The sequence below is a fragment of the Vipera ursinii genome (assembly GCF_947247035.1).
Source record: "Vipera ursinii genome assembly, chromosome: 3".
Classification (NCBI taxonomy): Eukaryota; Metazoa; Chordata; class Lepidosauria; order Squamata; family Viperidae; genus Vipera; species Vipera ursinii.
The window spans coordinates 178,493,231-178,507,094 of record NC_139516.1 but is presented as its reverse complement, the minus strand read 5'-3'; the positions used below and the strand labels follow the sequence as shown (position 1 = coordinate 178,507,094).

Genomic DNA, 13,864 nt, shown 5'->3' with positions numbered 1-13,864 from the left:
TGATTATTCAAAGCTTGCCAGCCTTCAATGCATTCTATTAAACTACAAGCTGCAGATAAAGGATCTTGGAAGAACAGCTGGTTCCTAGAATCACAGGTTGGGATATTATTACCTGGTCAATATTCAGACTTTCTTTACTTGCTATGTCAAATCCATTTATGCTCTTTTCCTTCCTTTAATCACAAGCAGATTTATGAAGGAGTTGTTCCCATATCATTGATATGCTATTTGATATTTCAGCTCCAACCCTCTGCCTTATACTTTATTTAATGTTTCACTTTATATTACATCTTTTTATCTTTATGGCATCCAAAGTAATTCTAGGAGCATTGAATCCTCAGATTTAATTTCACACTTAATGTAGATATAATGAAGGTTATTGCCAGCTAGCCAGACTCCAATTTGCTTTTTTTTAAAAAATTGTTGATTTTTAACATAATCACATTTATATTTGGTAAACAGCATGTTGTCTGGGTTAGTATTTTAAAAACAATCAAAACAATTAATTCCTATAATTATATAGTCCACATAATGGCTTTGCTTGATTTTCTCTTCTTCCAATAATATTTTCTTTTGCCAACCTTAAATTAATATAGTTTTTATTTGAATAAATGACAATTAAATATAGACATTTTTCTTATGTTTCTCCAAATAATAACCACATCAATATAAAGCTTTTCTAATTTCCTCATCATAGATCCTGTTTATAGAATTCTTAATTAAATTTGTTTTCCCCACAATATTCAAAGCATTCTTACTGGTTAAGATTTTCTCCAAATTAGTTACACTTACGTATAAAAAACAAAACACAAAGGAAAAAAGAAAGAAAAAATAGTGTTACTTGAGGGGTTCATCCCTTTTAAACTAATCTTCATTTATATCCAAAATCTTTCTATTTCTTTAACCATATTCAAACAGATGTTTAATTTTTAAATATTCCCTCTGGTAAATCCCATCATCTAATTTCTTAATTCTCACTTTAGCCTCTTTTTTTTGCCAAACATCTTTCCTGATCAATATGCTTTGCTGAATCAAAGAATCTTTCCATAATCTGAAAAGTGTTGTTGCAGGGTACAAAAGGCAAAACAGGTAAGATGGTTTTTTGCCCCTTTGTATTCATTGAGAATCATTTCCTTTCTTTCTTGATTTTATTGATCATTTTCTCTCTCTCAAGTTCTCGTAGTTCTCCTGGAAGAATCCATTTTGTCATATCTTTTTCTTGTCCTCAAACTTATTTTGTAATCTTAGGGCAGGGGTCGGCAACCTCGGCTTTTTTATGACTCGTGGACCTCAACTCCCAGAATTCCTGAGCCAGCATAGCTGGCTCAGGAATTCTAGGAGTTGAAGTCCACGAGTCATAAAAGAGCCGAGGTTGCCGACCCCTGTCTTAGGGTATAGGTTACCTTTTCCATGTCCAGTATTTCCTATAAGTTTTTTTCCAACTGAGGTAAATCATACTTTCTTCTATTGTTAAGTTCCATCTTGAAATCTCTCCTCTGTCTCATATTTAGTTGTCTGTTGTTTCTGCTCACTCTCTGTTTTTATTTTCTGAGAATTTTTGTCTTGTAAAGTTAAATTGGAGATGTGTTCATTTATATTTTCAAATTTTTTTGTGGTTTGATATCATTGTTGTTTGGATTAGTTGCAACATAGCATAGATCTCCTTCTGGAAAGTATTTGTTTTTTCTTGGTATATTCTTTCTGCAGATTTCTGGTTTTCAATGATAGCTAAAAATCAGGGTTTTCCTTTCTCTGCAAACAGCTTTAGAATCATAGTTGAGTTGGTATTTGTAATCCAGAAAGGTCAATTCTTTTTTTTTTAGAGTTTATAATTCTCACTTTGTAGATAGCCTAAAATGTTTTTTTTCTTTTTTGTCACAGCTGTTCTCTGTTATTAAGACTTTGAAGGTCAACAAAACCAAGTTATCTTTTCCTGGGCTTTGCCACTCCCTGTAATAAAGCAACTGCTGTTGTATATTTTCATCCACCACTAGATGTCAGCACCAGTCAGTAATAGACAATTGTTTACTTCTATTTTCATGATTTAAAAGGAAAATCTTAACAAATTCTATAGATTTCAAACTTATCCAAATTAAGTATATTCATTTTATTTCAGTATATTTCTATTCCCTCTGTAGGAGGATGGGGCAAAGATCCCCCCCTTCTCACTTTCGGAGACTTTTTGCTTGAAGTTTTTGTTTTTGTTTTCCCAGGAAATCAATTTTCAAGTAGAAGACAGAAATCACTGTTCTTACCCGCTGTTTACAGTCAGCTTAAAGTAGTGCTTTTGGACTTCAGCTGCTTGTAGCTTGGGCTAAACTCTGAAATTATGCTAGCCTTTCTACTGCTGATTTCTAGAGGGCTTTTACCAAACCAATTGGATCAACTGCCGTCTCTCCACAATCGGCGGGACTTCCTTCCTTGTTGCCTCTACAGGGCAGCTTCAGGCCCATTTAGGATCCCCTAGGAGGCAAAAATCAGCCGCTATCCCTCGGCTGCTCCGCTACTGCACAAAACTGGAAGCACAGACTCCAATTTCCACTTGTTGACCAAATAGCCTTTCTTTGTATTTTCATACAAACAATAATCATGACCAGGAGAAATAACATTCCATAGAACTATCTATATATGGACATCTTGGTTCAACATGCAGAGGAGACAATAGCCCAGCTTGAATCACCATCTCCTCCATTCATCTATTTAATGTCTTGTTCTCAATGTGGCTTATACAAGCAGAAATATGCTCCCAGTTTGGCAATGTAAATTTTCAAAATTCTCTCTTCAAATGTAACCTCTCAGGTTGAAGTGATTCTACATCAGACATGTCAAACACAAGGCCCGGGGGCCGGATCCGACCCGCGAAGTGGTTTCATGTGGCCCGCAAAGCCATCCTGGAAACAGTGAGGGAACAGCCCCCACTGCCTTGGCCCTGGCCCAGAGACCCTCCTTCTGCCAGAGACCCACAGATCTGTCCCACTCCTGCCCAGGCCCCCATAGGCACCCTTGATGCGAACGATGTAGAGCTGGCCACGCCCACCCAGTAGGCCATACACACTCTAGCCACGCCCACCCAGTAGGCCACGCCCACCCAGGCCATACCCACCCGGCCCCTTGAGGGCAACCACAATGCTGATGCGGCCCTCAATGAAATTGAGTTTGACACCCCTGTTCTACATCATTCCAGAGGGAATTCTGATTTTAGAGGTAACACTAGAAAAAATCCAAGGCTTGCTGTGCAGGCATTAGGTGGGTGAATAGGTCATACTCTGGGGAGAAAGTTGGGCTTGATGATTTTCAAGCTTTTTCCAATTCAGTAACTATAGAATATAGTAGGAAACTAGAGGCAACCTTAGGTATGGATTTTGCAACAAGCATTACTGCCGCTGTCTATTATTTATTTTTTATTTAATTACTTATTTATATCCCACCTTTATTATTTTTACCAATAAATCAAAACAACAAACATATCATCCTCCTATTTTCCTCACAATATCAACTCTGTAAGGTGAGTTGGGCTGAGAGTAGTCTGGCCCAAGGTCATCCAGATGGCTTTCATGGCTAAAGTGGGGCTAGAATTCACAGTCTCCTGCTTTCCAGCTTAGTGTCTTAACCACTGGTTCTCTCTGGTTAATGCCTATTATTTTAAAACATTTTTTTTCAAATTACATTTGAATAGCATTATTAATGAACTTAATAAGATCCCAAAGGGGTGTCTGATCAAGTCAACATTTGGTTATATAAATAAGGTTAACAAAATTACTGTACACTAGGGCTGTATACACTTCAAAATCATTTAGAAGTGTTTAGCATCTCAAGGTAAAGTGATTCTTAAAGTAGTTGTGCCTTTTTTTCTTCCATATTGAAACATGAAACAACATGCTTTGTTGAACAGAAAGAGTCTGTGAACATGTGAGGTCCAAAATAATTAGTCTGAATCATTTTTGAATGATGCATAGTCCTCTTACATACTGTTATAGAAGAAGACACCATTAAAATGTCTTTTATTCAATAAGAATATGTACTTCATATTACAGTATGTCTTAATCTTGAAATAATCTGAAGACTTCATTCAAGTTATTTTCAAATGAGTTATTTTTATGTTAGCAGTTTTAATAATTTTCCTTGAAGTTTAGTTTAAAAAATAACCCCATTTTAAACATACATCACTTGAAATTTGTAAAATACCTGTTAAAATTTGGTTTAAGAAAGATAACATGGATGTTATAAGTTAAACCAAATGTGCAATAATTCCTCTTTCAATTAAATTAACCTGTGTTTTTGCAAATGGCTTGGTTCATGACTTATCTGCAATGAAGGAGAGATGGTATGTTGGAAAAAATGCAGTATTTATGTTTCAGTTAGTTTCAATAACCATTATAAATATGGCACAGCTTCAGTTATCTGCCAAACCTGATTGGTTCTGCTGATAAGTAAAACATTTAAATCATTTCTCCACAGTTAATTTAACAATTTTAGTACAAAACATTTATTTAGCATTGAATGTATTCTGATTTTGAACATCAACTTTCACAAATGAAAAAGGAAGTATTTCCAAAAGAACAGTGTCTTTAAATACTTATCAAAGCATGTATTTGGCCCATTCATTGCTTTTACAAAGCTCATGTCAATGACACTGAATGGGAGGAAGTACTGTACATGTAAGAGAATATTATATAGCAACCTTTTTAACAATGAAGAGGCTGTGTGTATTATATATGTAAACATTCCTTTAGTCAATGTATATATATGTTAACAGTACAAATAAGAAGGCATCGCCTAGTATATAAAGTAAAACCGCCTGACAGAAATACACGCGGGAACTTTGACAGCTGTCAAAGTTCCTCGCACCACGCAGGCGCCACCACTGACAGCTCGCGGCTGTCAAACGCCGGACTACGGAGAAGCCTGAGCTGTCAAAGCACCCACCGTACAGCGCAGGCGCAACCACTGACAGCTCGCGGCTGTCAAAACACCAAGACTCGCGGAAGCCGGAGCTGTCAACAAAAGACGACGCGGATTGGTCCCTGCCTGACAGGGCGCCAAAATGAACACCGCTGATTGGTCCTCGCTACCAGCTGCCGGCTATAAAAGCCGGACAAGTTATTCTATGTTTGCCTTGCTCTTAATAAATCTGTTGTTGGACTAGCCTGTCGTCCCGAGTGGTCCTTCGGCTACTTCACTGGCGACGAAGGTGGGATCGCTCCGGAGCTGAAGTCACGGCCGAGGAAGAGAGTTCCCGGCAAGAGCTGTCACGGAAGTTTAACTTCCATCGGAGCAACCCAGGACCGGACGACATGGCAAACTTCGGCCGTGTGAGGGAGTTTGATACCCGCCATCCCGAGAGATGGCAATCACACCTCGGCCAAGTCGAGGGATTTCTCCTCGTCAGTAAAATCACTGACGACCGAGCAAAGGCCGCCGCTCTGCTGTACATCAGCGGGCCCCCGGTGTACGACGCAGCCGTCGGGCTGTTCAGCCCAGTGCCCATCACGGAAGTCTCCTACGCTGACCTGGTGGACCAGCTGAACAAGTACTACATGCCAGCGCGTTCAGAACTGTACTGGCGGGTGCAATTCGCACAAAAGAAACAACGGCAGGACGAGCCCGCCAACGAATTCATTGCCGGGGTCAGACACGCCGCGCGGAACTGCTCCTTCCCCGACCTGGAAGACCGCATCAGAGACCAGGTGGTGATCGGTCTGAGGGACGAGAAGCTACAGAAGAAACTGACGTCCAAACCCGACATGAACCTGGCAGAGCTGACCAGGGAAATCATGGCATATGAACACAGCCACAAGAAGAAGCCGACGAACACGACCCCAGAGACCCCCGCGACCGTCTACCAGGAAAGCGCAACCTTCAGCGACAGCGGAGAGTCAGTAGACTTCACCGATGGGGAAGCCCTACAGCGCAGGATGGAGCACCGGCAGCCGAGGAGGGGAAAAACGTCGGACCGCCGCGGATCCAGGAACCCACCACCGCCACCACCGCGTTACGAGCAACGGGCCGCCTGTGCCAGCTGCGGGGGCAACCATGCCCGAGGAAGCTGCCGTTTTAGGAACGCGAAATGCCACAACTGCGGGAAGACTGGCCACATCAAGCCGGTGTGCCGCAGCAAGGGCCGGGACAACATCAATGAGGTGGAGGCAAACCCCCCAGGTAGGCCGGCTGCCCAGGCCAGCAGAGAAACCCCACCAGGCCCCCTGGTAGAGACAATTGACAGGGTAAACAGCATAAGCTCCAAGGTTAAGATCTGGGTCAGAATTCAGGGGGTGCCCTGCCACATGGAGGTAGATTCAGGGTCAGCAGTCTCATTAATTTCGCTGACAACCTATCAGAAAATCTGTCAGAAAGGCCGAAGACAAATTCCCCTGAAACAAACTCAGGTACACCTTGCAGACTTCCAGAAAACCCCTATTCCGTTGGAAGGGAAAGCCAAGGTCCTGGTGCAGTATAAGGGGTTCAAGGGCCCCCTGGAGGTTTTAGTTACGCCAGGGAACCGTACCAATTTGATAGGGCTAAACTGGTTCACTCCACTGGGCATCGCCTTAACGGGGGTTAATACCATTCAAACACCTAGCCTAGAAGCCGTTTGCGAAAAGTACGCCGACGTTTTCGATGGCACTTTAGGGAAATATACAGGTTCCCCCATTTCCCTGCAACTAAATCCAGCAATTCAACCAATTAAAATAAGAGCTAGGAGGGTACCTTTCGCCCTTAAAGAAAAAATTGAAAACGAGCTTGACCGACTCGTGGGACTAGGGGTACTGGAACCAACAGAAGGGGGAACCTGGGAGACCCCTATTGTCACCCCAATCAAACCTAATGGCGAAGTGAGACTGTGCGCGGACTATAAAGCGACAGTCAACCTAGCCCTCAGCCCCCACGCTTACCCGGTGCCAGCGGTAAGGGACGTATTTGCTTCCATCCGCTCTGGCACCATTTTCGCCAAGCTGGATCTCACACAGGCGTATTTACAGCTGCCTGTCACAGACGACACCGCGGAAGCTCAAACTATTGTCACCCACCGCGGTGCTTTTAAAGTAAAGAGGCTACAATTCAGCATATCTGCAGCCCCGGGTATTTTTCAGGGCATCATGGAAAAGACCCTGAAGGGAATACCCGGGGTCTGCCCCTATTTCGACGATGTTCTCATCGCCGGGGAAAACGAAGCTAGTTTAGCTGACAGGTTGTCAGCTGTGCTGAGCCGGCTCAGAGAAGCCGGTCTCAAACTTAAGCGGGAGAAGTGCTCTATTGGAGTCACTTCTACAGAATTCCTAGGGTATAAAATTGATAGCCAGGGCATCCACCCCACCGCTGAAAAACTAATGGCTATTCAAACCGCACCCAGCCCTAGGAATAAGCAAGAGCTTCAATCCTTTTTGGGGCTGTTAAACTTTTACCATGCCTTCATTCCCCACAAAGCCACTATTGCAGAGCCGCTCCATAGGCTCCTAGACAAAGGTACAACTTGGTCCTGGACCAAGGAACATGAGAACAGTTTCCAATCGTTAAAAAAGCTTATCTGTCACAGCTCAACTATCACCCTTTTCAGGGAAGACACCCCAATATGCATCGCTTGCGATGCCTCTCCCTATGGAATCGGGGCTGTATTAAGTCACATATTCAAGGACGGTACACAAAGACCAATAGCTTTCTATTCACGCACTCTGACCAAAGCTGAAAGAAACTATGCACAAATTGACAGGGAAGCCCTAGCGATAGTGGCAGGGGTCAAAAAATTTCACGATTATCTGTATGGAAGACCATTTACTATATTTACAGATCACAAACCCCTGCTAGGCATATTTACTTGGAATAAAACTACTCCACAAATCCTCTCCCCGAGAATTTTAAGATGGTCAACATTTTTAGCAGCCTATTCTTATCAGCTAATACATAAACCAGGTAAAGAATTGGGCCATGCTGACTGCCTCAGCAGACTGCCCATACAAACCAGGGACTCAGACCCAGCCCCAGCCAGCGGGATTTTAGCAATCTCCCAACTTCCAGAATGCCCCCTGACTGCAAACATTATAGCCAATAATTCAACAAAAGATAAAATACTTGCCAGAGTCCTCAAATGGGCCACAACTGGGTGGCCAACTCAAAACCCACAACCCCAATTCCAACCTTATTATAACAGAAAAAATGAGATTTCAACACACAGAGGTTGCCTGCTATGGGGAAATAGGGTCATCATACCAGAGAAAAACATAGACCAAACATTGCACATTTTACATGAAGGGCACCCTGGAATTGTAAAAATGAAGGCGATGGCCAGAAGTTATGTGTGGTGGCCCGGCATAGATAAACAAATTGAACAGTATGTGGGCGGGTGTTACACCTGTCAGGAGACCAGGAATGAACCACCCCAGGCACCAATCCATAAATGGGAGACTACAAGGAACCCTTGGTCACGCATACATATAGATTTTGCAGGACCTATCCAGGGCCAAAGTTTCTTAATTGTAGTGGACAGCTATTCCAAATGGCTGGAAGTCACACCCCTTAGGAAAACAACGTCCACAGCCACTATTCACGCCTTACGAAAAATATTCGCAACACACGGCCTACCTGATACCATAGTTTCTGACAATGGACCTCAATTCACCTCTCGTGAATTTCAGATCTTCGCTACGAGGAATTGTATTAGGCTGGTCACGTCGGCGCCGTTCCACCCATCGTCGAACGGAATGGCTGAAATTATGGTACGATACACAAAAGAAGCCTTGAAAAAATTCGTTAAAGGAAACTGGCAAAGGCGACTCAGCCAGTTCCTCTTATCACAACACACAACACCATGCTCTACAACTAGCAAATCACCAGCAGAATTAAGATGGGGGAGGAGGCTAATAACACGTCTCGACAGACTGCACCCTGACACAGCCCCAGAAGAAAAACAGCACCCCCACCCTGGGCACGTTCATACACAGATAAAAACAAGTGGGTCCAAGGGACAGTAATAAAACAAACAGGGCCCATCTCATACCTTGTGGCTACGCAAGCACAGGGCAACATACGCCGCCATATTGACCAGCTCAGACCCAGACAACCACCACACGCTTCTGAGCAACCAACCAGTGCCGACTTACAACCCCCACCGGAAATGCGGCCTATCCCAAACCAGGAAGCTGAGCACCAAGACGAAGAACCAGACCCAGAACACCCACCACCCCTTCGCCGCTCAACCAGGAATCGAAGACCACCCACCTACCTAAAAGACTATCAGTGGGCAGGTTCAAACATCCAAGAAGGAAGAAACGAACCAGGGGAGGGGTAAGGGGTGTATTATATATGTAAACATTCCTTTAGTCAATGTATATATATGTTAACAGTACAAATAAGAAGGCATCGCCTAGTATATAAAGTAAAACCGCCTGACAGAAATACACGCGGGAACTTTGACAGCTGTCAAAGTTCCTCGCACCACGCAGGCGCCACCACTGACAGCTCGCGGCTGTCAAACGCCGGACTACGGAGAAGCCTGAGCTGTCAAAGCACCCACCGTACAGCGCAGGCGCAACCACTGACAGCTCGCGGCTGTCAAAACACCAAGACTCGCGGAAGCCGGAGCTGTCAACAAAAGACGACGCGGATTGGTCCCTGCCTGACAGGGCGCCAAAATGAACACCGCTGATTGGTCCTCGCTACCAGCTGCCGGCTATAAAAGCCGGACAAGTTATTCTATGTTTGCCTTGCTCTTAATAAATCTGTTGTTGGACTAGCCTGTCGTCCCGAGTGGTCCTTCGGCTACTTCACTGTGTGGATAACAAGAGGTCCCAACTAATTGCTGGATACTTGAAAAGGAAACCTAGCAAACCTTTTATTTGCTAAAAACCAAACGCATTTTTGCATTCTTGGAATATTGGAAATAACAAAGAATGCCATTTCTCATGTTTTCCAATGTTCAAGGTAATATTTAGATATCAGAGCCTGAATGTCTCCATGGGCTGGAGAAAGAGCAAGTAGTAATAAGAAGTCAGAAAAACAAAGTGAGAACATCAATAATTAATGGAGCACCTTAAAACTTCTCATGTTTTAAAAATAATTGACATTGTCTGCCTCCTAAGAACAGCCTAATAAAATATATAGATTTTAATCAGAGAAAGAGTCACTGAACTGTTTTTCATAAACTGATGCAAATGTACTGAAGATACTGTAAGAACAAAATCAGATTAAGAGGTTTATCTGTTTATTTTAACTAATAACAATTTCAAAGAAAGTACCCTGATAATAATGAAATGTATGAATTTGCCAGCAGAATTACACCTGCCTTCTGTTTCCAATAATGATGCTAAAAAACTTACAGTCTGATGGTAATAATCAGCCTTAAGCACCTGGCAAATATAAGGTATAATGACTTTTGGTTAGAGATGTTAGTATTAGGTATTACCTATTACCATATTTCCTAGTTTTTCTCTTTTTTCAAGAAGTATTTATCCAGTAGTTTTATTTTTATGCCTTTTATATTATGGCAACAAAGGATAAGCAATTGGAATAATTTGTTTTCTAAAAATGGGAACAAGAGCTTAATAAGGAAACATTCTGTGACACTTAAAATAGGAGACTGTCCTACTTCCATGACAATTAGTGCTCCATTCCTTTATGTGCTTACTACATCTGTCATCTTTTCTCATGACAATTTTGGTCATGTAAATATAGCAAAATTAAGAATTTACAGGTTATTCTTCATAATTTGGATAAAAGTCAAATGATTTGAGAAAAAATATCTCCTTCAAAAGGTGGATTTTCTAAAGTTATTTGAGAAAATGTATGCAGTATTGCCTAACACCATTAATAAAAAAAATCACTGTCATATTATTATGTGAGGTAATTATCTCCTTTGATTGCTATATAAAACCTATTGTCTTGCCAGCCTTTAAATCAACAGAGTAGCACAGTCATTCAGGTAACCTTTTCTTATCACATTCAGCCAAAGCATTTTTCTTAACGTCTTGTGCATAACGTTTACCAGAGAGGTGTTTTTCCATAGTTTGTAGTTCTTTTGCAGCCAGTGAATCTTCTAATAGTTTCTGACTTGAAGAGTCTCTACTTCTTGAACCCATAATGTCTAGAGCCCAGGCTGGCTGATTCTAAAATAAATAAAGACAAGGAAGGACACAATTTACAATTTTGTGAACTGTGGATTCATCTAACATGTATCAACTCAAATGACCCATTCTTTTAACCACACAATTAAAATAGTATCAGTAGTATCAGGAAACTATCTTTAACATTTTCACAAGTTAAGGTCAATGTATTAAGGTGACGTTTTGACCAAATCCAGATATGATTTAGTTTGCATGAACCCATTTATTTTACTGAACGGCATTGATCTCAATATGAATATAATCTATTATTTTAGAGGCAAAGAGCATCTCCAATACCACTATATAATTGCAACAACTTAGGACAATAGCAATAGCAGTAGCACTTAGACCTATATACTACTTCATAGTGCTCAGTGGGTTAGGACGCTGAGCGTGTCGATCAGAAGGTCGGCAGTTTGGTGGGTCGAATCCTGAATGCCGCGTAGCAGAGTGAGCGCCTGTTACTCGTCCCAACTTCTGCCAACCTAGCAGTTTGAAAGCACGTAAAAATGCAAGTAGAAAAATAGGGACCACTATGGTGGGAAGGTAACAGCATTCCGTGCGCCTTTGGCGTCTAGTCATGCCAGCCACATGACCATGGAGACGTCCTCGGACAAACACTGGCTCTTCGGCTTTGAAACGGAGATGAGCACCGGCCCCTAGAGTTGGAAACAACTAGCACGCATGTGCGGGGGAACCTTTACCTTTACCTTTTAAGCAGTTTACAGAGTTAGCATATTGGCCCCAACAATTAGAGTCCTCATTTTACCAACCTCAGAAGGATGGAGGGCTAAATCAACCTTGAGCCAGTCAGAATTGAACCCTTGGCAGTCAGCAGAATTAGTCTGTAATACTGCATTCTAACTACTGCACCAGTGCAACCCCTACAACATTATTATACTTTAGAAGCATTATTGTGAAGAAAAACTTTCAGCTATTTGGTTACTGAGCAATGTGATATACTAAAAAAATACTAAAGTACTAAAAACATCAACTGATTTTAGAAGTTATCTTTAAAAGAAGAAACTAAAATAAATTTGGTAGTGGTTTTTTTTGCAGACAACAAAATTATAAGCAAGTAATTCATGAAAACAAAGTTGATCTTAAAAATATTAATTATCCATACTTTAAAATATAAGTACTCTTCCAAATTTCTAAACAATATTTGATGATAAATACCAGAACATTCTAATTAAACACTATGTTACTGTGCAAGACCATGGGAGAAAGCTGTATAAGTTTATCTTGGAACTATTCCTGAATACGTATTTATCACTCTGAACTTCACAAATATCTTGACAGATATGAAACAAAATTGTTAAAAGATATTCTGTTTTTCATTTAAACACTTACTGATAAAAGACATGTACTGTAATCATGTTTCCTTAAACCATGCTATTATATTTTTAAAATGTAAGATAAGGAATTTTAGCCATAACTATATAATCTACTGATATCTAAACCTTGAAGTTTTGCATTAGTGCAGAAAAGAAACACTGGCTGCATTTAAGTATCATAAAACCTGCTAAAAGATTCTGACATATTTTCTTACTCAGGAAGAAAGTGACTTTGCAAGATTTTCTAACAAAAGTGATCCAATGCTTAGAGTTTGTTTCCACATCTAACCTTCTATCCCCAATTTACCAAATTATGTGTATGGAAAAACATATCCATTAATGGAAGAAATATTTAAAGATTTATTGCTGTGGAAATATGCATGAATGTGAGCAACAGGGTTAGAAGTACAGTAAATGATATTTATGTCTAGAGAGCCTTGCTAAATTTATGAAAAGTAGGTCTTCTTTATATCCATATACACAATTAATATTGTGTTTGAAGGGAAACTGCTATATGTTCAAATCAACAAGATTTATGGATATCCTTCCTTCCATCCATCCATCCATCCACCCATCATTCGATTATAGAGAAATCAGGGAGGTACAATTACCATTGGATGAACCTGTTCTTACTCTTTTGTAAGAAGCAGATGAGTTGGAATCATGACTGAGGACTCTTCAATGTAGAGTCCTAATTCTCATGTCAAACATTCTCTGACCAATCTGAAACTTCAGCCATTAGTATTAAAGGTTGTATGTTCAACAACATTGCTGCTGCTACATAAATTGGTTCTATTTCTCCCTATTATGATATTCTACTATTGTTATGCATAAAATTTTAGTTGATTTATTTAGGGTTGGATTCAAATATTGACAGATGGGCCGCCTTTTGCTAAACACAAGCTACTTGTTATCTACTATGTGATCAAACTAAGCAAGGAAGCCTATATTTGCCTAGGAATGATGGAAGCTGGGTGACACAGAATTTATAGAAATCAGACATTATGTACAATATATTCAAACAAAAAACTAAGGGTATGATTGAATACCTGAAAGTCAAACCTGTTGGCACAAAGAGAATAGGTTCAGCCATTAAAGCATGCTAAAGTGTGTGCTTTTAACTGAAGGAATAGTGGCTTTGCACACCTAGTGCTTAAATTGGAGATGGAATTTGCACAGCATCCCAGGACTGAGGCAACTAGATTTATAACCGTACTTGCTCTGATATACATTTTGTTGTGTGTGTGTATTATACCAATGCACAGTTCAATTACTATGTCCTTTGATCTACAATGTCATCAAAGCTACTAATGCCATTTTCTAGAGACTTGCTATACAAAGATATATAGAGGCCTGGAAATTTACAAATAACTATTTTGTAGCTTTTAAACCTAACTATATACAACTGCAAATTTAATGGTCCCTTTCTAGTAT

The 13,864-nt window shown here is 40.8% G+C and overlaps 1 protein-coding gene across 1 annotated transcript in view; it reads right to left on the bottom strand.

The window, feature by feature from the left end:
• LOC310638961 (uncharacterized protein C8orf34 homolog) overlaps nt 1-13,864 on the bottom strand; it is a gene marked incomplete at its 3' end in the record, with an annotated part of 92,737 nt that overhangs the window by 12,636 nt on the left and 66,237 nt on the right. Inside the window, exon 11 of the mRNA XM_083360322.1 lies at nt 10,976-11,096. Coding sequence (XP_083216448.1) covers nt 10,976-11,096 — 121 coding nt within the window. The remainder of the gene's footprint in view (nt 1-10,975; nt 11,097-13,864) is intronic.